The sequence below is a fragment of the Drosophila albomicans genome, chromosome 2L, assembly GCF_009650485.2.
Source record: "Drosophila albomicans strain 15112-1751.03 chromosome 2L, ASM965048v2, whole genome shotgun sequence".
NCBI classification, from domain to species: domain Eukaryota; kingdom Metazoa; phylum Arthropoda; class Insecta; order Diptera; family Drosophilidae; genus Drosophila; species Drosophila albomicans.
Window position 1 is genome coordinate 5044640 of NC_047628.2, and position 17016 is coordinate 5061655.

The 17016-nt window shown below is 37.5% G+C and overlaps 3 protein-coding genes across 6 annotated transcripts; all 3 read left to right on the forward strand.

The window, feature by feature from the left end:
- Window position 1: 1 nt before the first annotated feature.
- Window positions 2–9884, forward strand: LOC117565802 (alpha-1-inhibitor 3). 4 transcript variants are annotated; one of them, XM_034245091.2, is made up of 8 exons: window positions 2–199; window positions 3470–3539; window positions 5165–5833; window positions 5899–6325; window positions 6391–6707; window positions 6777–7345; window positions 7399–9506; window positions 9568–9884. In XM_034245091.2, the coding sequence occupies exons 2-8, from the start codon at window positions 3514–3516 to the stop codon at window positions 9805–9807; spliced, it is 4356 nt and encodes a 1451-aa protein (XP_034100982.1). In that variant the 5' UTR covers window positions 2–199; window positions 3470–3513; the 3' UTR covers window positions 9808–9884. The 4 variants fall into 4 exon arrangements, with proteins under 4 accessions (XP_034100982.1, XP_034100981.1, XP_034100979.1 ...); XM_034245090.2 differs by lacking the exon at window positions 2–199 and adding an exon at window positions 1487–1504; XM_034245088.1 differs by lacking the exon at window positions 2–199 and having other exon boundaries at window positions 3315–3539.
- Window positions 9885–13738: 3854 nt separating this feature from the next.
- LOC117564531 (uncharacterized) lies at window positions 13739–15118 on the forward strand. Its single transcript, XM_034243351.2, has one exon. It carries the CDS (start codon window positions 14089–14091, stop codon window positions 14755–14757), a length of 669 nt encoding a protein of 222 aa, XP_034099242.1. The 5' UTR covers window positions 13739–14088; the 3' UTR covers window positions 14758–15118.
- Window positions 15119–15594: 476 nt separating this feature from the next.
- Window positions 15595–17016, forward strand: LOC117565324 (transmembrane reductase CYB561D2). Its single transcript, XM_034244363.2, has 3 exons — window positions 15595–16230; window positions 16294–16486; window positions 16548–17016. The coding sequence occupies exons 1-3, from the start codon at window positions 15892–15894 to the stop codon at window positions 16850–16852; spliced, it is 837 nt and encodes a 278-aa protein (XP_034100254.1). The 5' UTR covers window positions 15595–15891; the 3' UTR covers window positions 16853–17016.

Genomic DNA, 17016 nt, shown 5'->3' on the forward strand with positions numbered 1-17016 from the left:
GATCTCCCCGAGAACTTTCAAATCAATTGGAGCGTGACTCAGCGATCTTTCACGTGCTTCAGCCTCACCTTGGTGGGTAAAAGGCGGCAGCAGGGGCAGCGAACAGAGAACAGCAAAAAGCAACCACTCTACCAGCCACAGGTGGCGTCGCTTGGCATTGCTCAGATTTGCGGATATACACATCTATATGTTCATGAAGGTATACTCAGATTTTTAATCATTATCATGTTATTTTCGGCAAATACGAAACCGGTTTGCCAAATTGATCGCGGTACTTTTTACACAGTTGACGGCCGACTGCGCACAATTATTTCGGTTCACCCTAAAATCGCTGCCATGAATCATTTCATTCGAATGTTATGAAATTCTAGCTGAAAGCAAAGTGGCTGATAAAAGAGCGAGCACAAGTACAAGCAAAAACGAAAAATACGGTACCACCGACAATCAAATGCGCTACTTTGAATTCACATCAAGATAATCGTAACTGATTCTAGCTGTCTTCAAGAACGACAGACCTAAAAAATTCGATAACTGTTAGCATACACACGAAAGACACATTAAAATATTTACTTTGACAAAACTAGACCCATATGTTCTTCAACGCCCGAATTTAATTTTATTTCTTTGTTATTTAATTAGTACTCTGCAACTTAAACTAATCATAAATTGCACAATATACATAAAAAAAATAAAACATACAATATTTAAATTTATTAAGACATGTACTTTATAGTGTCATTTTAAAGAGTTGCGATTTTTACAATCATATTGTAGCTCGACTGTAGCTATCTCATTTGCTTGTTTGGTACATTTGATTACTTTCCCTAAGTTGTATAAATTATATTTTAAATTTTATGAAAATTATATTGGTTATTTTTATATATAAAAATTAGTAGAGATATGTATATTCTAGTGCGTGACGTGTTTACATTAGTTCGTGACGTAATAAATAAACAAGTATATATTAAAGATGGAAATAAAGTTTTATAGAATAACTTCTAATACAGAAACTCTTTAGGTGCTGTTATGAATGCAAGGTTTGAAAGTCATATCAGTCTTTTGTGAACTCCGGGCGATTGATGATAATTGAGCACCATTAAAAGGGGACTTACATTCACCGCAATCTTCGTTTCATGGCAATGTGAAAATAAAACACACCAAATGATGACGTCATTTGAGATAGCTAAGCACAACAAATACATCTAAAAACAGCTCACGCAAACAAATGTATGTGCATTTGTTTGCCACAGAGCGGCAATAAACAGAGAGACACAGAGAGAAAAAGTTAGTAAGCAGTTGCCTTTCACGTCGTCTGCCGGTTTGTTTTCAGTTGTGTTGTTGATTTCTCAATATATTGTTTATCACTTTGGCTAGTGGAAAATATCAACCAGAAATTGTTTAAAATCCCAAAATTTAGATCATCATAGTGAAAACTAATTTAACAAAAAATACGATATTTTTGCATTACTGGAACGTTGGTAAAGGTTTTCCCAATCCCAAAAAAGTACGACAATAGTCAATTAAAATTAATAACCACATCAATACGTGACAATCGTGACGTCATTGGGTGCGACACGAAGCAAATAAATTAACCTAAACTCTTAAATATACGCTAAACATATGACAATTAAAGTGCTAATAACTAACCAGAATATGAAATAAAATATAAACAAAATTTCACATCGAATTTAAGATCAATTTAATTAAGCACACAAGTGAGAAATGAAATCTATATTATTTCAATGCACGAAATGGCTATTATTACTTTTAATTCATATAATAGTACATCCACTATTATTGTGCTTATCAAGATCTGAACGCCCTTTAAAAACAAATAAAAATCAGATACATACGTATGTATGTAAATACGTACTATAAATGTATGAGTATATTTGTGTCACAGCTAAAACGTTTTTCAGGTTTTTTGTTGTCCGTATACTAGTGAAATACTTCATACTGTATGATATCATATATACAGTACCTGCAAGCAATATTTTTCGTCTTGCCCTACAATTGCGATTTCTTAATGCAATATGCTTTCAAATGTCAAGAAAAAGTTGTCTCGATAAATTCTATTTTTATCTAGTAAAACATACATATGTATACATACAATATAATGTTTAACAAATTGGCTCATTAATGATTTATATTAGTACGTAATTTGTAATATGGATTTTGTATATGCCTTATTTCCGATACATGTGGCATATTTTTTTAATCTACCAATGAAATCGCAAACACATTTAAAGTTCAGGGCCAGTGACATAGGGTTATATTTCACAAACGATAATAGAATACTTGGAATATTTAAAAATTATTTTCAAATTTATACATAAGTAGAAATTTAATTAAGTGTCGTATAGATAGAGTAGGGAGGTTCTTTTCAAGAAAACTTGTTTTCATATGTAAACCCTCTTGATCTTCTTCTTGCGACTTACCGGCAAGTTATTCGTTTTGTTTTATTACTTAATTTGACTTTAAATTTCTTTAATTGATTCTCGTTATTCTCATTATTCATAGCAGACATACACGTACTCGTTTATAATTATCAGTGTTTTGGTTTTTTTTATTTTTCATTTGACTTTTTCTGTTGTTGTTGTGTGGCTAAAGTTGACGTCGATGCGCTGCTCGACAGCTCAGATTTTTATTGAAAAAAACCAGAAAATAACAAGTAAAAAATGTGTAGTCGACTGTTAGATACCCGCCTCCCCATTTTCAATATAATCATAATCTAAAAATATACCAAATTAAAATTCCGAAAAAATAGTAAAATAAATTGAAGGCAATATTTTGTATACCAATATAGTATTACTTTTAAAATATTCCATAAAGCACAAAATATACCAAGTTGTCCGCCCAAAACAACTAAAATAGTCGGTTTTAGCCGTTTTTTTCTACACAAAATTATTTCTTAAATGGCTTTTTATTTTTTTTTAGGATCGCAACTATACACAACTAAAACTATACTTGCCATTAGCTTTTTTCACTTTGCGGTAGCGGAATTGGGGCTGCAACAATCTAAAGCGAACTTGTTCTTTAAACAAAAAACTAACAAATGCTGTCGAAGGAAATTGTACTTTAACTCTTATAGTCTCTGAGATCTGGGTGTGCATACGAACAGACGGGCAGACAGACAGACGGACATAGCTATGTCATCTCGGCTGTTGCCGTTGTTCAAGAATATATATATTTTATGGGGTCAGAGGTAACCCATTCTGCCTTTTACATAGATTATCTGCAGACACAAAGTTATAATACTCTTCTACTCTACGTGTATCAGGTATAAAAGTATTAAGTACAGCTGAGCAGTTGAGCAGCTCAACCAGTCGAAGCTCAGCTCTGAGCCCGGTCGGTTGTGTTATCGCAGCCTATTGTAAATCTTCTCTTAACTTTAACCAGACTATTTATCAGTTATTATTATCGTTTTCTTCCAATAACAAAAAACAATAATTCAAAATGCGTCTAGTAGACGCTTTTGCTGTCATCACTTTCGTGGCTATCGGTCTCCTACAAATGGCGGAACTAGTCAAGTGTGAGGGGTAAGTGAAAATCCAATCTACATATGTATAGTATATATGATTTACTAATTTCTGTGTATACAAATACTATTTTAAATGTGGATTTCATTGATTTTTCATTTAATTTTGTGAATAAATAGTATTATCTAGGCTAAAGTTCATTGTGCCAAATATATTGCTATAGAAAAACATTGCCATTATTTAAATTTTTTTTGTTGTGGAGTGGCTCAAATTTTGTCAAAGATAAATGACATCTGATACCTACAAGACTTAAACGAGACCCGATTAAGTTTATTATTTTTCTGTTTATTGCTAGCGTGACGACGACCTTACTTTAGATAAAAACAAGTCCCTCATTCAGGTGTTAGCCTACCTATATATCTACATACATTTAGTTTGCTCAGCGCTTAACACCTTATAAGTAATATATAAATTTGTTTTGCCCATTAGCAGTTGTTTTTCTGAGAAGATTACTGGAAATACAAATACATATATTAGCTAGACATACTAATGAATCCTCCCAGAGTTAAACAAAACGTAGCTATTATGTCTTCAAAGTAATTCTATTACATTCACATCTTATGCATCTAACCCGAAACAAATTTGAATATTTATTTTAATATCGGATGGATATATAATTTGTACCACTTACCCACTATCAGTTCATCAAGATAGAAAAGAAAATATAAGATTGTCAATTAATTAATGTAAAATATATGTTTGGTAGTAAGTTGTTAAATTATTACCAAATTAAGTAAGCAGGAAAAATTTAAATTTTTATTAATTAGGACAGCTCATAGTAGGAAATCAACTTTTATGTCACGGTAAGAGCTTTCATTTTAAGAAAGTCCAAAACATTCAAAACTCATTTTTAATTCAACTTACATAACATGGAACTGAAGCCGGTTTCCACAGATCAGGTTCTAAAAGTATGTACCGTTAAATGTGTGCAAATTAAATAAATTTTATAAATGACTCAAAGCAGAGAAATTTTATTTGCAAAATGTCGAATATAAAATACTCTTGCAAAGTGAAGTCAATTTAATAAAAAAAACTTTGGATAATCCTAATTTATAAATATATCTGAAGAAACCGTGATAAATGGCATCTACATACATATATAATAATTCAATTAAGATAACTTGAATTCTGAATTACTAAATTTAGAATACAGTTAACTGATGTATGCAAATGTCGAAATGCTTAAAACAGCCCCAATCACATGATAAACTTGAATAATTTTGTATTTTTTAACAATTAATTCGTTATCAAAGTTTCAAGACAAGCTTCTGAAAGGTTGCAGGGGTCTTTTTAATATTTTGTATGAATGGTGGAATACAACAAATAGGAACATAATCAAATAATTTCAACAACACAATTTGAAATCAAAACGTACTGAAGCGACAGAATTTAGTTCATACATATATTGAACTGTACGCATCTGTGTCGAGCTGATATTGAGAAACTTCAAGCGTGGCATTGAATGTTCACAAAAAAAATAAAAAAACAAAACAAAAAACCCCCCCATAGAAATCAAATTTAAAAGCTAATGAATGTTTTTATGTTTGGACATTATTAATTCAACTTGAAATTTTGTTGATTATAATTAAGTATTAAATATTAATTTAATTGTTTTGTCCCCGCAGTCAATACACTATAGTTGGACCTGGAACTATACATTCGCATCGTGATTACAATGTGGCTGTTGCGGTTCACAATACTAAGGAGCCAGTCACACTGAAAGTTGGCATTACAGGACCTTCGCACAATGAGACACAAACAGTGGAGCTTGCCAAGCCCGATGAGTTCAAGCAGATCACCTTCAGTTTGCCCCCGCTGAAGTCTGGTGACTATAATCTTACAGCGGAGGGTGTGTCGGGATTGGAGTTCAAAAATACTACAAAGCTGGAGTGGGCTGAGTTCAAGGCCTATGTAAAGATCCAAACTGACAAGGGAAAGTATAAGCCAGGCGATACTATCAACTACCGTGTGCTCTTCTTGGATGAGAACTTGAAGCCAGATAAGGCCGATGATAATGTGGTCGTGTGGTTCGAGGACTCAAAGCGTAATCGTATTAAGGAGGAAAAACACATCAAGACGCGAAGTGGTGTCTATACAGGCAAATTTGTACTCTCTGAATTTGCCACGTTGGGCAGCTGGTCACTTATTGCTCAGAATGGAGGATCCTACTATTCAGATGAGCGCGTTTACTTTGATGTGGAGAAGTATGTTCTGCCGAAGTACTCGATTAGTATGGACGCCACTCAGTCAGTGTCGGTCAAGGATGGTGACATGCAGGTCGTGGTCCGAGCCAAGTGAGTAGTTAACAGATAGATACATATATTCCTAACCACCAATCAAACCAATTATTTTTAATAAGTTATACCTACGGCAAGCCGGTGAACGGTAAAGTTCTACTTAATTTGCATACGGATGAGTCGAGCACATGGAGCAATGTGGATGGAAAGACAGTACGCACAGATACTCCCGGTCATGCCATCATCAGGACTACAGATATGGTCAACGGCAAGGCAAAGTTTGATATAAATGTCAAAGAATTCGAAAATCATTTGCCCTACAAGACCTCGGCGACGTACGCTCAAATTTTGGCCACCGTTGAGGAGGACTTTACCGGCGTGAAGCTCAATGAAACTGGAGGTACTTTGATCTATCCCTACCGCTACGAGATGACGTGCACGGATTACAGTAGCTGCTACTCCTTTGTTCCCGACAAGGAGCATGAAATAATCTTCAAGATCACACTCGTAGATGGCACTCTTCTGCAGGACACTAAAGGTGTGGTAAAGGTAGGCATTCGGTAGTGATTAAGCGCATCTCAAATCAAAAAATTAAATTGATATTCCCTATTAAGGTCAAATTCACCGAGGGTATACGTCATAGAATATATGGAGATGAGTCGGAATTGCCTAAAATCGAGAAGGAACCCTTGTTCTTTGAGACTCACCTCAACGAATCCAGTTTGGCAGTTTTCAAGGTCGTCTTACCCGATCTACCAGACATAGAGAATTTCACACGTTACTACAAGATCGAGCTGAATTATGGCGGCGAAGATCGTGAACTTTACACCACCTATCCTTACAGGGAGCCCAAAAAAATTGAAAACCCTGAAGAGGAAAAGGAGAAGGAATGGTTCAAGGTTGATGTGCAGAGACCCAAGGACACCTGGAGGTTTGAATAAATAGTTAACCATATTAATACAATTCTAACCTATTTACATTCTCTTTCACTCGAGTGTAGTCTTAAAATTGGGCAGGAGTATCAGGTTACTCTGAATTCGAGCAGACCCCTCAACTACTTTGTGTACAATATTATTGGACGTGGCAATGTGCTACACACGGAACGTGTGGAGCTCAGTGAACCCCAGAAGGTTTACAATATCACTCTGACGCCATCATTTATCACATCACCCAATGGTCGCATTTATGTTTACTATGTGGATGACACTGGTGAATTCCGTTACGCTGAGGAAAGTTTCCACGTCGAGGTGGAACTCCAGAACCAGATCAATGTTACTGCTCCGGAGGAGGTGAAACCAGGTGCAGAAGTTGAGTTGGAGATCAAGACGGCTCCTCAGTCGTTTGTTGGTCTGTTGGCTGTGGATAAGAGCGTCTTGCTATTGGGCAACAACAATGATCTGAGACATGATACGTTCAACTGGCGTCTAAGTCGCTACGACACAAGCACTCCTTGGCAGGGTGGTTACTCCTATTATCCTGGTGAACGCAGCGGAGTTGTCACAATGACGAACGCCAATTTCTTTTACAATCGTACGGCGCCCGTTTATTACCCACGTAAGACGAAATTACGTAAGCAATGCAAACATTATTCTGACTTCCATAAATTGCAGAGGCCTTTTCAGGTGGTGTCATGCGCAAGACAGGAGTCTTACATAGTGTCCATACTACAACTGCCGCCTTTGGCGCAGCTGCTCCCGTGGCCGACGCAGTTGGCGGTATTACTGAATCTGCAGCAGCTGCACCTGCGGCGCCTGTGGTTCGCAGGAACTTTGTGGAAACGTGGCTGTTTGAAGACATTGAGGAGACCAAAACCGAGATTTTCAAGTGGGTCAGGAAGATTCCCGATACCATCACAAGCTGGGTCCTCACCGCTTTTGCTGTGCATCCCGAGAAGGGACTGGCCGTAACCAATGATCAACTGAACATTAAGACATTCCAGCCGTTCTTTGTATCCATTCGCTTGCCTTACTCCGTGAAGCGTGGCGAAGTCATCAGTGTCCCCGCCCTGGTCTTCAACTATCTACCCAAACAGTTGGACGTGGAGGTTGTACTCAACAACGAGGACAATGAATACGAGTTTGTGGATGTCTCCAACGAAGTGATTGACGAACAGAAGCGTTCGCAGACAGTACGAGTGGGTGCCAACGCTGCGGCTGGTGTTTCCTTCCTGGTGCGTCCCAAGATCATTGGCAGCATACTGCTCAAGTTTACGGCCATTTCGCCTGTGGCAGGCGATGCTGTGCACAAGACTCTGAAGGTGGTGCCTGAAGGTGTTACAGAGTACAGAAACCGCGCTTTCTTCGTCAATCTGAAGGATGTTGGTGAGCACAAGGATAGCTTTGAGCTGGAATTGCCAGAAGATATTGTACCAGACTCACAGCATGTGGAATTTGGCTTAGTCGGCGATCTGCTTGGTCCCGTGATTAAGAATCTAGAGCGTCTGCTGCATTTGCCCAGCGGCTGTGGTGAGCAGACAATGTCCAAGTTGGTACCCAACTATCTGGTGCATGACTACCTAAAGAGCATTAAGAAGCTGACACCCGAACTGGACGCTCGCATTAAGCGTAACTTGGAGCAGGGCTATCAACACATGTTCCATTATCGTCACGACGATGGCAGCTATAGCTCGTTTGGTCCCGGCAAGTGGCGCGAGGAGGATCCAGATCGCAATGGATCCACCTGGTTGACTGCCTATGTGTTACGTTCGTTTAGCCAGATCAAGGACATCATTAAGGTGGACGAGAAACAACTGGAACAAGGTTTTGAGTTCCTACTCACTCGCCAGGCCGAGAACGGCAGCTTTACTGAGACAGGCGAATACTTCTATGGCTCAACCCGTTCAGGACTTACGCTCACGGCCAACGCACTGCTCTCCTTGTTGGAGCAAGAGAAGCCCAACCAAGAGGCTATTGACAAGGCTGTTGCCTATTTGAGCGCCAATACTAATGAAAAAGAATCGGAAGAGCTTTTGCCTCGAGCCATTGCCACATATGCTCTGCAGAAGGCCAAGGCTCCGGATGCTGCCAAGCATGTGGCGGCGATTAAGGCGCTAGCCAAGACCGAAGATGATCGTACTTGGTGGTCCGACGATGTGGAGAAGCTGAGGCCCGGTAGATGTGGTCGCTGGTGGTGCTGGATCTGGAGTCACGACATCGAAATCACCTCATACGCACTGCTCACACTGCTTGAAGAGGAGTCTCCCGAGTCGGTACTCGATTCGATCCGTTGGCTGGTGGCTCAGCGTAATAGCTACGGTGGTTTTGCCTCCACTCAGGATACAGTGACCGGTCTGCAGGCTCTGATTCAGTTCGCCAAGAAGTCTGGTTATGAGGCAGCCAAGTGGGATCTGAGCGTTTCCAATCAAGGCCAGCGCGAAAAGACCGAAAAGCTTACTGTCAACGAAGAGAATGATTTGTTGCTCCAAACCGTAGAGTTTCCCCAGGGCACCAAGTCATTGACTTATGAGGCCAAGGGCACGGGTGCAGCCTTGGTTCAAATCAGCTATCAGTACAATATCGTCGAAAAGGATCCAAAGCCGAGTTTCAAGATTCAAACGATCATTAAGCCAGAGACCACCAAGTCAAAACTGGAGTTGAGCGTGTGCGTAGAGTACGTAGAAGAGGGCAAAGCGAAGGCTTCCAATATGGCCATATTGGAGGTATCACTGCCCTCCGGCTACACTGTCGAAGAGGACAGCTTTAAGGAGATCCAGGAGATTGAGCGCGTCAGGGTGAGTTTTAATTAAGTAAATTATAACTAATTTACTAATATTTATATCTTGGTTTTTCCAGCTGGTTGAAACCAAGAATGACGATTCTGTGGTGGTCATCTATTTTGAGAGCCTGCCCAAGGGTGAGCTCAAGTGCGTGCCCATCGAAGCGTTCAAGACTCACGCAGTAGCCAATCAGAAGCCCTCTCCAGTCGTTCTCTATGACTACTACGATAACAACAAGAAAGCCACTGATTACTATCAGGTGGAATCGAAACTTTGCGATATCTGTGAAGGCGACGATTGTACCGCCAAGTGTTAGACGAGATTTTTTCCTATTTGCGAATAGGAATAAATTAAATTTCGATAAATTAAATAAACTGTTGTGATCATAATGTACTTCTAAATTGTTTCTCTTATAAATCTGCGGATAAACCTATTTTTCTAGTCGCTTGATTCGAAAATTATTAAAAAGTAATTAAAAAGCTCGATTTTTTGTAAATGTAATATAATTATTTCTCAGTATTTTCAAGTTTTTCTTTAAATGAATATTAAAGTTTAATGTCGTTCATTTATTATTTACAAAAACCTTTGAATTTTTTCTTTAGGATTTAATACTAAAAATATTTGTATTAAATAAGAATAAAAGAATTAGGAATTTTATATATCTTTGAGACAATGACTCACAAAGGATTCTAAGAAATGGGAGATTCTAAGTTTTACACAATTATGTAGTAACAAAAATTAATCTTCCGATACCTTATGCTCATTCATCAAAAAATAGATACAAATTTAATTTGCCAACAGCGTTATTTTCAGATCATATCTGACTGATCACGACTGATCATATAATGCAAAATCCAAATAGTAAGAGTTAGGATGACGACATTGTAATATTCGAAAGTTTATTATCAAATTTTTTAACAGTATATTCTTTTTTTGAAGTATACTTAAGGGTAGTCCATAGCTTACGTAGTCAGGTTTTTCGTGATTTTGACCCAATCCCTCTGATGAAATCAAAAGTAATTATTCAAGTAACTCCTTCCTTTGAATTAAGTAATCATACCAAAACAAAAAAAGGCTTATATAAATATTTTGTAAAGATACCTTTTTTCTTGTTTTATTCTATGGATTCTCTAAACGTAGCTAAAATCTAATCCAATAGATATAATTGACATACTATACTATAAGCTAGCTCAATTTTCTATACGCTCATCTTCAATATGTAAATGCACTTGCTTTTATTTAAATCAGTTCGGTGCAATATGTTCAAATTAATACTTGCAATGTAATTTTTGTCCAAGCTATTCAAATATATTCAACTCTTCGACCCCTCCCCCCAATAGGTATTTACGTTCCTAGAAAGTCTCGCGCTAAGCAAAATTATGTTAAGCGGAACATGGATTCACTACAAACAAGGAAGAAAGCTACAGTCGAGTGTACTCGACTGTGAAATACCCGCTACCCATTTTGAATAAAAGAAATGTATTTCGCGGTATTTTTCTCAAAAATACTGAATATACTGCGAAAATACTAAAAATATACCAAATAGTATAATTTGTATATCGGTATAGTACCGCATTCAAAATATACCATAGACGCTACAATATACCAGATTGTCAGCCAAAGCAACTAAGACCCCTAGCTTTAACATTGCGCTTGTTATTCGATTTTTTGCGGGGGCGGAAGTGGGCGTGGCAAAAATTTGAAACAAACTTTGATCTGCGTGCAAACATAACAAATGCTGTCGAAAAAAATTATAGCTCTATCTCTTATAGTCTCTGAGATCCAGTGTTTCATACGGACAGACGGACAGACACACAGACGGACAGACGGACATGGCTGGATCGTCTCGGCTGTTGAAACTGATCAAGAATATATATACTTTATAGGGTCGGAGATGCCTCCTTCTACCTGTTACATACATTTCCTGCCGGCACAAAGTTATAATACCCTTCTACCCTATGGGTAGCGGGTATAAAAAAGGCGTTTGGTTCTGAAATTCAAAATTGGCAATAAACAATTTAGTTATTGTTCAAATTTGGTCTGTTAAAAATTACACAAATATTAAAAAGTTACTTAGTATAATTAAATAATAGGTTAACCTTTTCAAAAACAAACAAAACAAAATGTTAAAGACAGTTGAAACCATTTCGTTGAAATATGTTTTCGCACTACAAATTACTCTAAAAGCCAAATAAAAAAGGGTCACTTTTATTTCAATATCGATGTGTATCGATGTGGTTAGTCTTTGCAATCCCGTTAATAAAATCGTACCTTTTCAATTACTAAAAATATATTATATTAATATATTAATATTAATATTAATTACTTTTAAAGTACATAATTCGAAAACATAATGCATAATACTCGTATTACTTAATGATGGAGGTGAAACTTTTTTTTTTGAAATGGGAAGAATTCATTTAAAAACAAGTAAGAAAGCTACAGTCGAGAGTGCTCGACTTTGAAATACAAAAGCTAGACATTTTGAATAAAAGCAAAATATTGCAGTATTATTTCTCCTTACAAGAGTAATTCTTTAATAACTTCGACAGTTTTTATCTGATGACAACCAAATTTTAAGGAATCAAAATATTATTATTGTATATAGCAAAATTGGCGACTCACTTTCTTATTCGAGTTTTCTCAATATATGATGTCGAAAAAAAACTTAATGCTCTATCTCCTATAGTTTCTGAGATCTAAGTGTTCATACGGACAGACAGACAGGCGGACATCGCTAGATCGTCTCGGCTGTTGACGCTGATCAATAATATATATACTTTATAGGGTCGGAGATGCTGCCGGCACAAAGTTATAATACTCTTATACTCTATGGGTAGGGTGTATATTATTTTATATATATTTTATATTTTTCAAAATTTTTATAGAAAAGAAGTAAAAAAGCTTCACTAAGCCATGCCTAAAAAATAAAAAAGTGAAAATTTTCAAAATTGATTTTCACTTTGTGTTTTCCAACGATATCTTTTTGTATCAAAAAAAAGCTAACCAACATCTTGTTTATTTCGTCCTTTTACAATAATGACATACGTTATTACACTATATTATTGGCGTTATAATTTACAGCGTCAGCTCTGTGAAGTGGGGAGGTCTTTGCCTTTTGGTCTATCCCTTCATTGCTCAGTGTCGATTTGTTCGGATTCCTTATTAAACCAGAAATTACATAAACAGCTCTTAGGCAGAAGAATGCCCCTTCCAACCTGTAACTTGAGCACCACTGCTGCAACCAGTCATGAGATTTTGGGGTTTCATCGACTTAAATGCTCAGAGCCTCCTCTAGACATAGACCCTGCTAAGAAGATAAAAAGTCTGTGGCTACTCGGGTCATCTAAACCATTCTGATAACGACAGTGAATAGGTTAAACCAATTACAATTTTATTAATCCTATATTTCTATACAATTTATTTATTAAATTAAAATAAATCACTGAGCTGACACTCGAAAACCACTCAAGCAAATTACATTATATCTACCGATAAGAATTAATTTTGAATTATATTACTGAACAGGTTCTAGAGTATCTGCATTGCATAATTCTAGCAATAGAGAATGCTTGTTGAATCTAGACAGAAAATGATTTTGCACTATTTTTTGTGCAAATCATATACATTGTAGTTTATTATTAGCTTGTGAATATGTCGATTTGAGTTTCCGAAAACTGTAAACTCATATCGCAAAAAGAACAGATTCCATTGATCGGAATAGCTTTTCTGAAGTGGCAAGTAGTAAATAGAGTCTACCCAGTCTACTTGTTGCTATAATATAGAACACTTGTTCAATTCGTACAAGTACGTACACTCATATCTAAGTATAGTAAAGCATTCTCATGCTTGTCTTTGCGTAGGCGAGTCTATAAATTATCATAGTACGTGCGATTTTGCAATGTGATAAGGCTTAATTCAAACAAATAAGTGCTACACGTATAAGTGGCTAATTAATTTCGATGACATGGCTAATTTCCAAAAATAATTACTCACATAAATACATTTAAATATTGTATGGACATACTTCAAAATATGCATATGATCCACAATGGCTAACGTGCGCCTGAGCACACACTCCATACCCGATCTATATGTATGAATGGACGTACGGATGAATACTACGAGTATATTCGAATGTACATTAACATTATCTTAAGTGTTGCAACCCAAGTTGTGATGCAGTCGCAGTCGCAGTCGTTAGTGACTGTGATGCTTGATTACTTCAAATCGAATTGGTAAACGTTGCCAAACGTTTGCGATAACGGATTGGACAGTATCGAATGTGAACGTGCCAGTACTCAATTATACATATTAATCCTTTAGGTTGTATGCATTATAATGGTAAGTAGTGCGACTGATACTGATAGCAAAACCCTACACCTACTACATATGCAACCGTGTATGTGTGCGCATATATAATATGTACATTGTTAATTACGGTCAATAGAAAAGGTTTCTTCAAATTAGTTGTCTGTCCCTCATGCGTGGGAGAAGTTGACATTCGGATAGTGAAAGTTTAGTGCCCGAAAAGGATTTTGGTTTTTGATTTAAGAATTATTAAGACAGTACAGTGAAAAGTCCAACAGCGTACACCATGGCAACAGAAAAATCCAACTCAACCAGTGTCCTGCAACACATCGAGGCAGGTCTAAATGTCCTCAATCAACTGTGCATCGGCTTTATTACATTTTGGATATCCTGGAACTGTCTACGTGTTGGCTTGACTGGCATTCGCCTCCACGTCTGGCTGGTAACCTTTGGCTTTGTGTTTCTGATGGCCGAGGCCATGATGTGCTTCTACAATGGCAACTGGCTGACACTACGATACACTCGCAAGCGCAAAACCGCCATTCATGTAGTGCTCCAAATTCTTGGTGGCGGCATGGGCGTAGCTGGTTGCCTCGTCCAGCTGATACGTGACGACTGGTCCATTTCAGTGACTACCCATGCGAGATTGGGATTCGCAGCGTTTATTCTGTGTCTAATCGCCCTCTTAAGTGGAATAACCGCTGTTGTGGCGCGCAGCATGTCCAAGCTTGTGTCGCCGTTGGCCAACAAAACGTTTCACGTAATTCTGAGCTTGGGCACATTTGTGACTGCAATGCTTGCCCAGTTCTATGGTTACACACAGACTGGTATATTTAAGGGACAAGGACAAGACTTTGTTATACTTATGCAAGTTGTGACGATGATCGCTATGGTCTTAACTTGTATTGCACCATTCAAGTCGCTGTATCACAAATTTGTTAGCTTCACAAGTTAAGCACATCGCATAGAAGCCTGAGATTTTAGTTCCTATTAGTAACTTAACAATTTATGTTTAGAGCTCAATTATTATTAATTAGCTAAGTTAATAAAATACGAAGAATTTAATTCAAATACCTGTTTAAATTTACGTTCGTCATTCAGTGTTGGTTAATTCAAGCTATTCATCGATTAAGAATGCGTGAATCGATGTTATTAATCGATTTTGTAATTCCTGGGCGCAAAATTGACAAGTTTAAAAAATAACTAGATTTTTGTATTATATTTGAAGCCGTATCCTATTTTGTTTCTACAGTAAAAAAGAGATAAATTATTTAATTTAAAAAGAGGAAGCAAGCAGATTGAAAAGTTTTCCCACCCTAAATCAATAAATTAAATTTCGCCATACTATATTTCTTTAATCAATTAATTAATTAATTAACTTTAATAAATAATTAAAAACTATAAGCAAATAGTATATTTTTTTAAAGAAAAAACTTTTATAAAAATTCGATTTGGTCACGCTGCTGATAGTGTTAACAAATAGCTTGCGGTTTTCTAATCAAATGTTAGTACGTCTCTGCACTTATAGATCCTCATATTTGCATGCGAATACGCATATATGCACATATTTGTATGTATGTAGTTTAATCGCGGTTGGTGCGAATTTGAACAGCTTCCCCAGAGGAAATTGATATGGAATGCCATAAAAACAAAAGCTGAACTAATGTTCTTATTTGTGGTTTGTGGACGAACACTTACACACCTAAATAAATACTTATACAGAAATACTTATGTATGTAGTATATTGCCCTTATAACTGGCAAAAGTACTTGATTAGTTGAGTAATTTACGGCAGTCAAGCTAGTCAATGGGAATTTTCGGTCGCGCTTAAACAATAAAAATAAAAACAGAACTCGTGTCGTTCGGCATTGACTTTTAAGATATGCCTGCAATATAAACGAAAAAAGCTAGCGCCAATTTGTATTTCATACTGATAGCTAATAGTCGCAATTATCAGTCGCCAGAACTCACAGAAGGTGTTTGTTGTACATAATACATTTAACACAGAAATAACATTATTGCTTCACATTGAGATAAGAGCTCTGCTCAAATTAAAAATACTGAGCTGGTAAATTGTAGCGTCGCTACAATGACTGAGCATCACCTGCCGGTCACTAACAATCAGACTGTCGTCGATTACGGAAGCACGACGACCACGCCGATTTTGAGTCCATCTCAGAGAGCCGCACGCACACAACGATTGCCATCCTTTGTCCTTCTCAACGAATCTCCAACTCCCCAACGATACACAAGAATGTCGCATAATACGTTACACGGCGAGACCCAAAGGACTGGGGAACGTTTGGAATACTTTCTGAATGTTCTGAATCAGATGTGCATTGGATTTATAACCATTTACATCTCGTACATTACGCTGCGAACCGGTCTGGCCGGCACTTCCCTCCATGCCTGGCTGGTCACCATTGGGGTGAGTACTGTAGTTTTGTCCTGAATATGGAATATGCTAAGATCACTTCTCTCTTTGTTGCAGTTCTCCTTCCTAATGGCGGAAGGCGTTATGGTCCACTATGGCAACAATGTGTTAACCAATAGTTACAAGCGCAACACCAAGACCACCATTCACTGGATAGTTCTAACACTAGGTGGAACCTGTGGAGCTGCTGGAGCGCTCATTAAAATGATACAGAAGGGATTCTTGCTGCAGTCTACTCATGGCAGACTGGGTGAGTAATCAGAATTCACTCTGGCATGCGCACCTGGCAATAATCCGGTTTTACCCTGTAGGTATCACTGCCTTTATACTCTGTTTGTTGTCAATGAGCTCGGGATTGGCAGCTCTTTGCTCGCAACGTGTTAAGAGAGTGCTTACGCCGCTCTTGAACAAAGCATTGCACAATTTCTTGGGATTCGCGTGCTTTGTGATTGCCCTGGTTACGCAGTACTATGGATATGAGACCGGCTACTTCAAGAGTCGCTCTGAGTGGGATCTACGGATACTGATGAAAGTTGTAACACTCTTATCACTAGTCCTGTCCAGCATTGGTCCTCTCAAGGCATTCTATCATAAAGTAAAAGCTCTTTCGAGATAGTGCTAAAATCTCGCTATATTTTATAAGTATGAATACCAGTCGCTGTGCAATGAGATTCTCTCAACGCTCCCTCACATTTCCGTTGAGCTTTGTTTACATAACAACAAAAGCGATCATACAATGGAAAAATCCCCAATGCGGCCCACTAATTAGTCAAGCATCTG

What these genes read in the sequence shown, in the direction of transcription:
- LOC117565802 (XM_034245088.1), top strand. Translation starts at nt 3,457, where the DNA reads ATGCGTCTAGTAGACGCTTTTGCTGTCATCACTTTCGTGGCTATCGGT. An exon ending in GAACTAGTCAAGTGTGAGGG is followed by an intron (nt 3,540 to 5,164) that starts GTAAGTGAAAAT and finishes TTGTCCCCGCAG; the next exon opens with TCAATACACTATAGTTGGAC. An exon ending in AGACCCAAGGACACCTGGAG is followed by an intron (nt 6,708 to 6,776) that starts GTTTGAATAAAT and finishes ACTCGAGTGTAG; the next exon opens with TCTTAAAATTGGGCAGGAGT.
- LOC117564531 (XM_034243351.2), top strand. Translation starts at nt 14,089, where the DNA reads ATGGCAACAGAAAAATCCAACTCAACCAGTGTCCTGCAACACATCGAG.
- LOC117565324 (XM_034244363.2), top strand. Translation starts at nt 15,892, where the DNA reads ATGACTGAGCATCACCTGCCGGTCACTAACAATCAGACTGTCGTCGAT. An exon ending in CCTGGCTGGTCACCATTGGG is followed by an intron (nt 16,231 to 16,293) that starts GTGAGTACTGTA and finishes TCTTTGTTGCAG; the next exon opens with TTCTCCTTCCTAATGGCGGA. An exon ending in GTCTACTCATGGCAGACTGG is followed by an intron (nt 16,487 to 16,547) that starts GTGAGTAATCAG and finishes TTTACCCTGTAG; the next exon opens with GTATCACTGCCTTTATACTC.